The sequence below is a fragment of the Palaemon carinicauda genome, chromosome 16, assembly GCF_036898095.1.
Source record: "Palaemon carinicauda isolate YSFRI2023 chromosome 16, ASM3689809v2, whole genome shotgun sequence".
NCBI classification, from domain to species: domain Eukaryota; kingdom Metazoa; phylum Arthropoda; class Malacostraca; order Decapoda; family Palaemonidae; genus Palaemon; species Palaemon carinicauda.
In genome coordinates this window covers 71,271,774-71,286,368 of record NC_090740.1, presented here as the reverse complement: position 1 = coordinate 71,286,368, position 14,595 = coordinate 71,271,774, and the positions used below count along the sequence as shown (strand labels likewise).

At 37.6% G+C, this 14,595-nt stretch overlaps 1 protein-coding gene across 1 annotated transcript in view; it reads left to right on the top strand.

Moving 5' to 3' along the window:
- The window catches only part of LOC137655767 (unconventional myosin-XIX-like), a 291,069-nt gene that overhangs the window by 27,006 nt on the left and 249,468 nt on the right, over positions 1–14,595 (top strand). The window contains exons 3-4 of the mRNA XM_068389896.1: positions 11,693–11,835; positions 13,622–13,747. Coding sequence (XP_068245997.1) covers positions 11,693–11,835; positions 13,622–13,747 — 269 coding nt within the window. The remainder of the gene's footprint in view (positions 1–11,692; positions 11,836–13,621; positions 13,748–14,595) is intronic.

Below are 14,595 nucleotides of genomic sequence, written 5' to 3'. Positions count from 1 at the left end.
TTGAGTACTTGGAAATTTTGTAAAAAAATACATATATTTAATATATAATATGATATTTATGCAGGTAAAAATATACCAAAATATCACAAATTCTATAGGGAACAAGAATATATATAGATAGGGCAGCTTACGCTTCGGATATGTCCACAAAATGGCCGCCAACCACACTGACTCAGACTCCCTAATCTGCCACTTGAAATGTAGGAAGGGTATGTCAATTTCAAGGTGTTATTTACTAATCTAATTATTATTGGATATGCATAAAAATTGTATGGTGGGTTGCTGGATAATTGTCGATTATTTTACGACTATAAAATTAAAATTCTGACCCAAAAAATTTTTTTTGAAGGGAAATAAAATCGAAAAAAAAAAAATGTAAAACAATATTTTAGCTAAAAAAATTTGATGATATTCAATCAAAAAAAAAAGTAAACAAAATTTTCCGACAAATAAACATCTAGAGGAATCATTACTCTGTGATAGTTCCTTAGTACGTAGTAATTTTGAAAGAATTGGGAAAAAACGAAAAAATGGCAATCACCGGAAAATCGAACACATACCTATATATACGCCATATCTAGCTAAAAAAAAGATAGGCATGGGTAGCCAGATCATCTAGAAACACTTTCCAACACTATAAAAATATAAGTTTTGCGACACTACTTGCCAATTCCTTACGGTAACATGACTAAGCAAAAAAATGCAAAACAAATAAAAAGGGGCACTCGTGGAAAAATGGCCATTCTAATATACGGCATTTCAGAAAAAAAAAATTTCAGCCACGTGCTAGGCAAACCATCAAGGCATATTTTCCGACAAATAAACATATAAATGAAATATTACTCTGTGATAGTTCCTTAGTACGTAGTAATTTTGAAAGAAATGGGAAAAAACGAAAAAATGGCAATCACAGGAAAATCGAACACATACTTATATATACGCCATATCTGGCTAAAAAAAAAATAGGCATGGGTAGCCAGATCATCTAGAAACACTTTCCAACACTATAAAAATATAAGTTTTGCGACACTACTTGCCAATTCCTTACGGTAACATGACTAAGCAAAAAAATGCAAAACAAATAAAAAGGGGCACTCGTGGAAAAATGCCCAACATTCTAATATACGGCATCTCAGATAAAAAAAAAAGACATGCACGTGTTAGCCCAACCATCAAGGCACACTTTCTAACACATAAACATGAAAAAAAAATCAATAATATACGGCAATTCCTTACTACGTAGTAAATTTTTACAAATATTGAAAAAAAAACAGAAATTGGCAACCGCAGTTAAATACCCAATATACCAATAACTACGTCGTATCTGACAAAAACAAAATCACGCATGGGTAGCCAGATCATCTAGACACACTTTCCAACATTAAAAAAGCAAAAGTTTTACGACACTATTTCGCAATATCTTACGGAAAAATGACTTGGCAAAAAAATTAAAAAAAATTAAAAAGTGACACTCGCGGTAAAATGCCCGACATTCTAATATACGACATCTCAGATAAAAAAAAAGACATGCACGTGTTAGCCCAACCATCAAGGCACACTTTCTAACACATAAACATGAAAAAAAAAATGAATAATATACGGCAATTCCTTACTACGTAGTAATTTTTACAAATATTGAAAAAAAAACAGAAATTGGTAACCGCAGTTAAATACCCAATATACCAATAACTACGTCGTATCTGACAAAAACAAAGTCATGCATGGGTAGCCAGATCATCTAGACACACTTTCCAACACTAAACAAGCAAAAGTTTTACGACACTATTTGGCAATATCTTACGGAAAAATGACTTGGCAAAAAAAGGAAAAAAAATTAAAAAAGGGCACTCGCGGTAAAATGGTCCTCGTGGTGATGAACGACATTTTAACTAAAAAAAAAAACATGCACATGGTAGCCAAACAATCCACCAAGACTTTCCACAACTGATAACCTATACAAGTTGCACCATTCTACGACAATTTCATAATACGTAATAACTTTGATAATTATGCAAACTACCTCAGAAGGGTAAACTCGGACGCGAACGACCCCGACGCGTCTCAGAAATCGGGGAAGGAGTACAGCTACAGCAATGCACATCTGGACACTACTAGAGCGTGTAGGGGAGACACCTCCTGCAGGTCGATCACCCACAAATTCAGTCACAGGGGTGAGTCACGTGAGAAAAACCTGTTTTTTTTTGACGCTCGGGGTCGCAAACGACCCACCGTACCTATCCAGGGTTAAAGAAATTTCTTGTTTTACTGGTTTGAGCTAATTAAATTAAGCTCAGAATCACAGAATTGCCTTGCTAGTGGTACAGTATCTTTATTAGTGAAAAAGTTTTAAAAAGAAGGTGTTCTCTCACTCACTTGTGCTTTCATTTTGGCCCTCCTAGTAAAAGATGATAATTCTCACTTCTCAATGTGGCCTCTCCTAATTTCTGTCATTTATTTCCTCCTTTTGTGTGATTAGTATCTGGGTTTAGCATCTTGTTTGTAATACTGTAGTTTTCATTTGTCAGGTTTTGTGTTTATAGTGGTCATCTCCACAGTTCTCTTAACCAGTATGGCAGTTAACATTAAATTGTCGACTGGTGTCCTGGCTACTTACAGTGGTAACACATTTGCCTTGCATTTGCAGGGCAGCAGATTGCTCCCAGCCTGGGACCTTGAGTTTAATCTGTTTACTGTGGAGGTTACTACTGTGGTTGAGGCTCACATTGCTATTATCTTCGAAGATAGGGGGAAGAGAACACCTTTCCTTTTTCAGTTAAAGTATTCCTTATGTATCTCAAAAGATAGACAAAAGATATGCCTGTTTTATGTTATTTATTTTGATTAATACTTTACATGAAAGCTTTTTGTGGTAGCCTGTTTAAACATCCTTATGTGGCCATCTGCTGGACTGCGGTTCAGGGTCCGCTCAAGCTCTTGTACTGTCTGCAATCTCACCATCCATGTGAGCTAAGGATGGGAAGTTTTGGGGGAGCTTATAGGTCTACCTGCTGAGTTACCAGCTGCCATTGCTTGGCCCTCCCTGGTCCTGGCTTGAGGGGAGAGGGCCCTTGGGCACTGATCATATTTATAAATGGTCAGTCTCAGGAGTTCAGTATGTCCTACTAGGCATTGTCACTGTACTTTGCCTCTGCTATTCATGAGCAACATTTAAAAACCTTGAAAAATGTTTTTAGTGGTCATAGTTTTAGAAGTTTAGTAAATTTCAGTTTATTCCTGCGCACATTAAAACTTATTTAAATGGGTTACTTTTAATGTAGATATTCTATGACCAGACAACAAAAAAGAAAAATGTGGTTCATTTATAACCGTAATAGGTTACTCAGCAATTCCACTGCTGAGCAGTGTTACGTACTGCTGTGATGCATGCTCCTTTCTACTCCTGGTCGTCGTACCATTAAGAGATCTCCCCCTTTGTTGATCTATGATCACGACTTCACTTCTTCACACCTGATGACCCTTGTAGTGCTTTGTGCTTTTGTTATCACTTGTGCTTATTATGTCTAGTGTCAAGCGGACCTGCCAGGCTATGATGGTTGCCCTTGTAACCCCTTTATGAGTCGAGTTGTGGCCGATCCACATCCTCTTTGCCGTTCATGCTGCGGCAAACGATGTTCTGTGGAATTTTCATGTGAGTATTGTAGGGAGTGGCCATCCTTCCAATGGAAGAGATATTATTCCCCTTGAGAGAAACAAGCCAAAATGGATGGTTCACCTTCCTCGTCTTCTTTTGGAGACAACGGTGGGACAACATGTACGTTTTTGCTTTACTTTACGTTCAGTCTGATGTGGAGGGTACTCAACAAGGCCAGATCATCGGTCAACCTCTCAATGACTCATATCTCTACTATGGCATCATGTGGAATAGTTTCCGGACCTTCTGCAACTCCTGACGGAGTCTCCAAGAGAACTCCCTCCACGACACGATTTACTCAAACAACCACATGCCAACATTTTCCACAAAGCCGTAGCTTCGCTACAACTTCATGCCTTAAGACTATCCAGCATCTCCTCATTCAGAGAGGATTTTTGTAACAAGTTGCGAGCAGGATGTCTGGATACCTGCGCAAATCATCAGCAGCAGCCTACCAGGCAAAGTGGAAAGTCTTCCATGGTTGGTGTCGTGGAAGGGGTATCTCTCCTCTTGATGCCACTATTCCAGTAATAGCGGAGTTCCTTGTTTATTTGCGTGAGGATATGCCACTTTCAGTCTCGGCGGTTAAAGGCTATCGCTCAGCCTTAAGCCTCACCCTTAGACTGAACGGAATGGACATTTCCTCATCGCTAGAACTTTCCTTACTCATACAGAGTTATGAACTTATGTCTCCAGTCTGAAGTGAGACCTCCCCCATGGAAAGTGGTTCGAGTTCTCAAGTCTCTAAAGAGACCTCCCTATGAACCATTACGCCAGGCAACAGATCGCCACCTGACTTGAAAGACGGTGTTCCTACTAGCTTTGGCTTCAGCCAAGCGAGTCGGTGAACTTCATGGTCTCTCATTCGACATCACCCATTCAAGGGGATGGTGAGAGGTAACGTTCGGCTTTGTACCTGAGTTTGTAGCCAAGACGCAGAATCCTGAGTGGCAGATCCCCAATTCGACTCCTTCCGGATTTCGAATCTCCACTCTGTGACTGATGACCCTGATCATCTCTTACTCTGCCCAGTGAGGAGTTTGAGGCTGTACCTCAGGAGAACATCCGCAGCCCGTCCCCGTGTACCTGCACTCTTCGTCAGCACAGGGAGGAACAAGAGGAGGGTCACTAAAAACACCATTTCTGCCTGGATTTGCAAGGTCATGACCAGGCCCTGAATTTGGACCCCCTCCTTCACGTCCCCCCAGAGCTCACGATGTCATTGGCGTAGCTATATCCCTGACATTCAAGAGAAACTTCTTTGTGATGCAGGTTCTACAGGCTGGGGTGTGGAAACGTTGGAATACGTTCACAGGCCACTACCAGCAAGACGTAACCCACAGGATGCTTGGTACGTTCTCTATCGGCCCTGTGGTGGCTGCAGCACAACAGCTGGTATAATACCTCATGCTTATTGGACAAGTAACAGAAGGTTGAGGGCACTGTTGCCTGGTTTTAGTCTGCATGAATGAAAAGGTTTGACTGGCTCTTATTTTTTTCTTCATCCTCCTTTCTCTTGGGGAAAGCAGCATACTGGGTTCTCTGCCCAAGCTGACCTCAAACCACTGCAGGTAAACCATGCTTCCTTGTGTACCCATTATTAAGCTAATACTATTGCATCCTCATACCCTAGTGAGGTGGTATTGGGAAAGTCCTGGTTCTTATAGTTTTTCCTACAAAGACTCTGAATAACTTTTACCTGGACAGTCACACTTCCAAACATCTCAACACTCAGATTGCGTCGGCCGCGACCTTGCTTAGCAAGGTTTAGTGAGGTGCAGGGACTCCTTATTTTTGGTATACTGTATACCTATTCAAAATAAAGTGCCCTTAGGTAAAGCGAAAAGCCAGTTTGGCAAGGACATTCACCCTCTTAATGGATGAGTCACCCCTAATAAATAGCGTAGGTTTGTATTCTAGTTACGGAACAAATGACAAATTCATAGATAATTTGTATTTTTCCTAACGGTACAAACCTTTAGCTATTTATACAAACTTACCCGCCAGCCCGATTCCCCTTGAAGTCTTACCTCCAAGCAAAGTGAGCTAAATTACAGGTGTGTGAGCGGGAGCAAGCTACCCTCCCCTACCCCCGCTAACTAGCAGAATGGGTAGTTAACCCTCGCTTACATTTAATGGCTTGTCCTTTCAGCTTCGCTAAAAGAAATAACCCCTAATAAATAGCTGAAGGTTTGTATTGTTAGGAAAAATACAAATTATTTACGAATTTGTCACTTTTTCTTACACTTCAGAGTTTTTGCTTTATACAGGCAATCTTTCAATCCATAGCTTGCACCGGGATTCAAGCTCTGGTGAGCTTGGATCACGGCCCCTCCCAGGTGAAAACTTCCTTTCACATGGTAATTTTGCTTAAAGCAATCGATCTCTCACGCCTCCTGACATGATTCAAGCTTTAGCAAGCTTGGAATGCAGTTCCAATGGTGAAAGCTACTTTTTACCTGAGATGTTTGCTTGAAAGAATCAATCTCTCAATGCCTCGCAACCCGATTCAGGGACTAGCAGGCCCAGATCTTGGCTCAAAAGGTGAAAGCTAGCCTTTCACTAGAGAGTTTTGCTTGTTCTAGCTATCTCTCACCACCTAGCAACACCTTTCAGGATTTAGTGAGCTTGTGCCTGAGAGTTTGCTTGAAGCAAGCAATCTTTTTCCCTTCTCATGCTTGGCTCGCAACACGATTTAATCTCTCGTCATGCCTGGATCGCGGCGCCAAGGATGAAAACTAGCCTTACACAAGTGATCTGTAACACCTCGGGACCTGTACTCGCATACAACTTGGGGTGGCGATGCAATTCGAGCTCTTAGCAAGCCTGGATATTGGAGCTGAAGGTAAATACCCTATCGAGAATATTGCTTGGAATTGGCGAAGTCTCGAGGTCTCTTGACATGGTCTTGCAGTTAGCCCAGATTGCAGCACCAAAGGTGGAAGGTTTCCTTGCACCGAAGAGTTTGGCTGTAAAAAACAAATTTATTATTGCGTGCGATCCAGTCTCGCAATGCAACTCGGAATCTCAGCTCAATCCAGGCTCACAGCGAGCCTGTATCACATAGTTGCTCTTTGAGCCATTCAAGAAAGTGATTATGGAAACAAATTCCTTTGAGAGCTTAACTCTGCCACAAGGCAAGAGAGAAAGTTTGCATAGGATTTGACTTTTTCCCAGATACAGTATTTCTTTCTCTCTCGTAAGATTACAATAAAACTCCTGAGTTACCCTGTAAAGATTCTAGAATTTTTCAGACGGCTTGACTCGGAGATTTAGAATTTAGTTGTATGAAGGAAATACTGTACAAATTACTTTAGATTTGTAACTTTTCTTTTTGTAACTACACAGTTACAATTGTGCTTTCAACTATATCTTAGAGAAAGCAAGAAGAATTCATGTATGCTTCTGTAAGACACCAGCCTTCCCAGAGTTTAGAAACAATAGAACACATTACTACAAAGGTAATGTGTTTGCGTAGCATTACATATGGCATGAGATGAATTCTGCTTGGGATTGTTTTCCTTTTTTTCTGTTTCTTCCCTTGCATTCAGGTCTCTTGAAAGCTTTATGCAAAGAAATTTCTTTTGGGTGAACTATTGTTTGCACATTAATATTGTTTGCCATAGGGAAGTACAGTAGTGCCTCTCAACATGAAATTATTTCATTCTGGAGTGGCTTTCATAATATAATTTTTTAGTGTTGTTAGTCATATTTAACGTGTAAATCACCTAATTCGTTCCAAATCCTACAAAACACCACATTAAATCTTATAATAAAGCTACAGTATAACCACAATGAAATACTGTACAGCCAAATACATTTGAACCATTCAATATTCCTAAACTAACTGTGAATAACTGTAAATTAAGTAGTTGTTAAAACATAGATGTAATAAGAAGTGGGAAATAATACAATACATACAGCACAATACTGTACATATACAAAATATAGTTACATATGTACTGTACTATTATATTTACCCCTTCTATAGACTACAGCTGCATTTTCTATTGTGTAAACGCATTTTTTACAACTTTTTTTAATGGGTGACTTTAATTCTTGGCCTGGCATGCAAATATCTTTTCTTAACATGAAACATTTTTCGCAATGAGTCGTAAAAATATTCACATCTCGTTTCTTAGCATGAAAATTTTGTAAGCAGCTTCCTTCGTGAAGAAAGGTATGACTGTACATGGCAGCTGATGGAGATCGAACAAAAGAAAACAGTACCGTTTTCTTTTGTTTAAGCACTCGGTCTTTAAAGACCGTTTGTTTAGAGATTCAGTGAATACTCTTGCTGTTCTTTTCTCTTCCATTAGAAGAAATAGGGTTAACCAGCCCTTCATTGAGGACAGAGAAACTAATATAGTTGAGTGTTGTTGAGTTTTCTTCTAAAACAATCCTTGATTACGATCTTTTAGCTCTTGCCACACTTGCTCTGGGTGACCAAATGCTGGATCGCCACCCTGAGACAAGCAGCTTCAGAACGTTTACACGCAATGTATGTTGCATCTCTCTTTGGACCGGTTTCCACCCGTGATTGTTTTTCCTAATCCATTTAGTGATTTCTCGCAGTTTTAGTACTGTAACTCCTTCTCTTCTTTGGTCTCCGAATAGAGCTACATGAAATGGACTGCTAAGGGATCGCACGTTTTTGAGAGAGTGGCACAACGAAGCAAACATTTGCGAGTAATACTCCCTCCTCTGTCTGCCTAAGGGAGTGACACATTTAACACGTCTAAGTTGGTTAGTTAGTGGGCGAAAAGTAAATTAATCCTAAAAATACAGACCTGAGCAGGTGATCAGGTTAACACTGCATTGTTATAGGCAATGCATATACTTCACGAGGGGTCTAACTTGCAGGGTGCTAATATAGTAGCAAAGGAAGCTGGCTTAAACCTTGGCAGCAGTAAGTCCTTTTCCATTTGAGAATCTGTAAGATAATGCTCAGGAGAATGCTTCCCCTTTACGTCCCTTTCAGAGTGAGCGCGTTATCTGAACTTACCCAGTGTAAGTAAGGATAGGCACATGTATCCTCACCACTCTGAGCTTGCCAACCCTTTGGGGATCCTTGGCTGACACTGGTTCACGCTCAGGCTAGTTATCTGTTTCGATTTCATGCTCTCTGTCCGACGAAGTAGAGTGAGGGGCACAAGTTAGAGCACCTAGGGCAAGTATCGTTCACGTCAGTGGCAAATCTTGATTACGAGCAAGTGCCAGTGGCATTCTCGATGAGAGGCGAGTCGTCCATGAGCTTGAGCCAGGGTTAAGTATCATTCATGAGCATGCACCGGAGATGAATCTCGATTCACGGATGTGTGTGCCATTGGCGAGTCGTCTCACGAGCCTGCATTAGCGTCGACTCTTGTTTCATGAGCGCGCACCATTGTTGAGTGTCGTTTCACCAGCCCATGCTAGTGGCGAGTCTCGTATCATGAAACCGCACCAGAAGTTTGTATCTTGACCAGGATAGAATGGAGATTACATCACATCAGCATGTAATGCTGCCCAGCTGTGTAGTTGCTAAGTAACCTATTATAATCACAATTGAACCCCATTTTTCTTTTTTGTTGTTTGGTCGTAGAAAATTGACATTAGGAGTAACCCATTTAAATGAGTCATGTTTGTATAGCTAGGAAAAATACAAATTATTTTGAAAATTTGTAGTGTTGGCCTTCATTCTCCTGAAGGTTGATGAGAATGATGTTGGAGCTTTTCTTCAACTGCATATGTTAGGTATAAGGTTCCTGCTCATGTTAGTAATTCAGGTTAGAGGAGGTGCCCTCAATCAAAATATATAGCAATAAATTTGAGCAATATCACTTTAAGGTGTCTTGTAGCATTCATGATGGGGTCAGCAGTTGTAAGTTTGTGAATAGGCATCTGTTCATCCTTGAGCACAGTAATACCAATAGAGGTAGTCTTTAAGTAGCTCTGGCATAACATACATGGCAATCATACCTGGTTGTGGCTCTTTGTAAGATAAGTGAAATGGAATATCTAGGCTCCTAGCCACAATCAATCTGCTTTTCCACTCTTGTGAGTATTGCAGAATATGAAAAAATAACATGATTAGGAAAAACAAACTTGTACTCAGTTACAGGTTCTGGCTATCCTAGCCTGGTTATGTATCATCCTTTGATTGGTAATGCTATTATGAAACCATGCAGAAGAAGTTTACTTGTATACTGGAATTTACTTACTTTTAACTAGTATTTTTTCTAACTGTAACTGAAAGTTCAGATATTCATCAATAGTTTAGGCTATCCAGAACAAGGATTTGAATAAAAAGTAAGACATTTGTGTGTCTAAATAAAGAGTAATGTATATCAATATAAATTTGGAAAGAGGTTTTCTCCCATGTTAATGGTTTCATATTCATAATTTTACTTTGTAATTAAGAGTATTTAAAAAAAGTGTGTATTATAAGGATATAATTTTGGGACACATGAATTTTGATTAGATTACAATTTTCAGGAATCATATCTTTTTCTTTTATGGATTTTTAAGTTCATATCCTTTCAACTTAAAAAAAAAATATTCAACCTTTTTTTCTTGTCTTCAAGTATTTATTTTTTTTTATGATTTTGAAGTGGGACCCTTATCTCTGTCTGGTATCAAGTTATTAGGTAAGTTTGCATCCTATAGATGTTAGTAGAGCATTCCATATTTGTATTGATTGTAGACATTGTTTACCTTTTGTTTACCTGTAAGGTTTATTATTTTAGAATAATTTAGTGTCCTAAACTGATGAGTTCTATGGTAAGACTCGCTATTCCGTACAAACATGATACTGTATTCTAAATTGAGTAGAATAATTTAGTTTCCTCATGAGGAATAATACATTATTACAAATACTGTACATAGAAAAATATGACAGAATCCCCATTGCATTGAATAATTATCTTCTAGACATGAGCATAGTACAATACAGTACATTACATTACTGTATCGTATATTCTTTAAAATGTTTCATAGGACTTCAAAAGTATCAACACCCTTCACCAACCTTCTCTTCTTCGTCAATGTTTTTAAACTAGTCTTCCTAGAGAGAAAGGTTAAAGAATTCCAGATTAAATGTAACCAATGTTAATTAGCTTCCAGTAGTTAGTAGACTGGTTTATGCATCAACCATAAGTTTAGTATGACTGCTAAAAATGAAGAAGTCTTTTAAAACTGGTCTGCCTGTCTGATATTAGATCTATTTTCTTTAGATATATCTTCCCAATAAACTCGCCTGCAACAAATTAAAGGACCATTTTGACTCAAATTTTCCTTCTTTGTCATTTATAAATGTTCAATATATTTGTCATTTTCAACCTGAGTGGTTTCTCCTCCTGGTGTTTGATAAAAGTAGATACAGTAAGTTAAATTTACCAGTAAGAAGATTGATAGATCTATTGTTTTTAAGCAGGAAGATGAAATAGAGTTTTCCCATATACTGTATTTGTTACCTTGTAAACTCTCGTGATCATAAAAGTACTGTATTAAACTTCCAGGCAAGTAAAGGAAAGTTTTCTTTGAACTGAAAAAGGTCAAATACTGTTCTGCAAATTATTTTTGTGTATAGATAGCCATAACAATGCTGTGTATTATTTCACCTATTAATTTATATTGGTGAATAGTACTGTAATCTTGAAATTCAATATTTATTGACTTTCACTTAGAGTAGTGGGAGATATATGTAAAGTGTAATCCAAAAGAAATAAAATGCAAATAAAAAGATTAAGTAGTGAAATTTGAGAATACTGTACAGTGGGAACTAATTCCACTTTAGGATTGATAAGAGTGAAACGGAGGTCTTACATCAGATACTTTAGGAGGTAGAAACCTGGCAGTGCTACATGTCGGGAAGCTAGCTTTCATTGTAAATCAGTTGATTTATAGTCTAATCGTTACTAATGAAGATATTTAATATAAGTTCCTTGAGTCTCTTACCGTATACTATATATGAAAGACAAAAATGTACTGGAACTTCTGATTGTTTTTTGTATATTGTTGAATTGTCTGAATTATTTTATTTCTTTTTTGTCATTTCAGTCCTTCAGTGCATCTTGAAGCGATACCTGAATAGCCTTTTTTATACTTGGGCTGGTCCTACTCTTGTTGCCTGTAATCCCTGTCGTCCTGTGGGATATCTCTATTCATTTGATCAAATCAAGCATCACTATGATCAGATTCAGGTAAGATATTGTTTTATCTTTTTATGTTGTTGGGCTCTATGACCATATGGTATTTGGTTTCATTTGCTCAATGGCCTATACCTGAAATATAGACCTCTAGTTTTTAATTACGGCAGATCACCAGGGTGGAGTTCCCATAGTACATCTTTCGAATATTTTCACCAAAACACGGTTTCACTTTTATATGAATACCTTCTCTTACTTGCAGGGGTTATTTTGTTTATAGATCATGTGATTATTGTAGTTTGTCAATTTGAGATGTTTGTCAGTACAGTTTTATTTTAACTGTTGTTTCCCAGTCTTCAAATGATATGTTTTCTATTAGATAATGAATTTTTTTCTGATAGGTGTTATAGCTCACTTTTTTAATATGATATAAGCTGTAACCTTAGTTGGAAAAGCACGATGCTATATGTCCAAGGGCTCCAACAGCGAAAATAACCAAGTGAGGAAAGGAAATCAGGGAATAAACTGCATGAGAAGTTTAAGAACAATAATAACATTAAAACAAATCTCTCATGTATAAATGTTAACACCTCAAAAACAAGAGGAAGAGAAATAAGATAGAATAGTGTGCTTGAGTATACCCTCAAGCAAGAGAACTCTAGCCCAAGACAGTGGAGGACCATGGTACAGAGACTATGGTACTACCCAAGACTAGATAATAGGGGTTTGATTTTGGAGTGTCCTACTCCTAAAAGAGCTACTTACCATAGCTAAAGAGAGTCTTCTATCCTTACACCAAGATAAAAGCAGCCACTGAACAATTACAGTGCAGTAGTTAACCCCCTGAGTAAAGAAGAATTGTTTGGTAATCTGTGTTGTCAGGTGTATGAGAATAGAGAAGAATATGTAAAGAATAGACTGTTTGGTGTATGTGTAGGCAAAGGGAAAATAAGCAGCAACCAGAGAGAGAATTTCAATGTAGTACTGTATGGTCAGTCAAAGGTCCCAATAACTGTGTTGGTAGTATCTCAATGGGTGGCTGGTGCCCTGGCCAACCTACTACCTAACTTAGCAGCATTATCCTCGTAACCACTTGTAGCTTGTCACTTACCAAACATGTTGAACAAAGTAAGTCAACAAAAGTAAGAAAAATTATAAGTATGAATAACATTGAGCTATGATATGTAAGTAGTAGGATGTGACGATTTACACAACTATGCTACTGTTGTAGCTCAGTTGATGAGTCACTAGCTGTATAATTACATACAAATTGGAATTTTAAGCATGGGTTTACGCAGTACATTTTGAAGATGCTAATGTGGTAGAGATGATAATAGTAAAATTATTTTTTTCATATATTGTATTGCTAAAAAGTTGAGACCCACATCAGGTGTCTTACCAAATTCAATGAAGTACCGTAATTAACTTAGTAAATGACAATATTCTTTATAATGCATGAGTAACAACTATAGTTGGATATATTTCCTGGTTTGAGGTATGGTGCAGCATTTTACAGTACAGTATGTAGCAAAGAAAAGGGAAGTGATGAATTAGGATAATTTGATTAGTCACAAGGGGATTTTACAATGACAATGGGTATAAAAAATTAAATATCTCTCTTACAAGAGTGGTTGTCTCTACTGTAGTAGAATTTTCATGTTTTAAACAAATTAACACTATACATAACAGGAATGTTAAGATATTATATACCGAATTAAGGAAATTGTATTAATGAAAAAGGCTCTAGAGCCTTGAAAACCACATTCAATTATAAGTAATTCAGGTGAACTCTTGGTTGTTAAAGTTAATTCTATGCTAATTCCTATTAATTTTCACTCAGAGTGGAACTGACCGACGTGATGCTCATGTTTATAACGTTGCTGGGTTAGCTCACCATCGACTGATTCATCACCTTGGCAGTGTCAACCAAGCAGTTCTTGTCTCAGGGGAAAGTGGAGCAGGAAAGGTTTGTTCCCTTTATATTTTACTATACAAAATAACACTTTATTCTGTACAGAGTAACCATAGTGCATAAGTAACAAGATTATGAAAACTGGAAGCCTTGACAATCTTAAATACTGCATTTATAGTTTAGTTTCCCATGTCAAAGCATTGATTTTTAGTGCTGCAAACAAAATGTAGGCCCATGCAAGGTAGACTTAGAATAAATGTATTAGATGTACCTGAATTGAAACTTAATAAATACCACTCACACTCATATTTACCGATATACAGGCACGTTACTTATATGACATCCTGTTATAATAGAAATTTGACCTGGTGTAAAAACAAGTGTACAGTGTTATACAGTAAGTCTCATAAATATGGTAAGAACTGTCAACTTGAGAACTATCAACGATAAGAACTTGTGTGGGTAATAAGTTCAAAATTATTTAAGTGTTAATAAAATTAAAGATCCATTGACAGTACAGTACTTTTTAAAAGCAAATCTTGAATTTAATGGTTGCAGGAATTTTGATATATAAGTAGGCTAGTCTAACTCACTAGCAGTTTTAAAATCTGCTGAAAACATTGGGGATTATAAGCTGCATATTAAGCTAGTTATGTTGGACTCAAGAACTTTTTAATTTCGAAACCCACTTTATGAATGTATCTCCTTATTTTGGGGCATAGTGTGTGTATGTATTTATTGTGTTGGCCCCAATTTGTATTGCTCTAATTCAAACATTTCTCATTGTTGAAAAAGTCATAATAGTTTAGGAATGAAAAGAAATATGCATAAAATTAAAAGACCAGATATTTACAAAGATAATTTTGGTGATGTTAATTAAGGTGTTCTACTTTAGAGTTAAT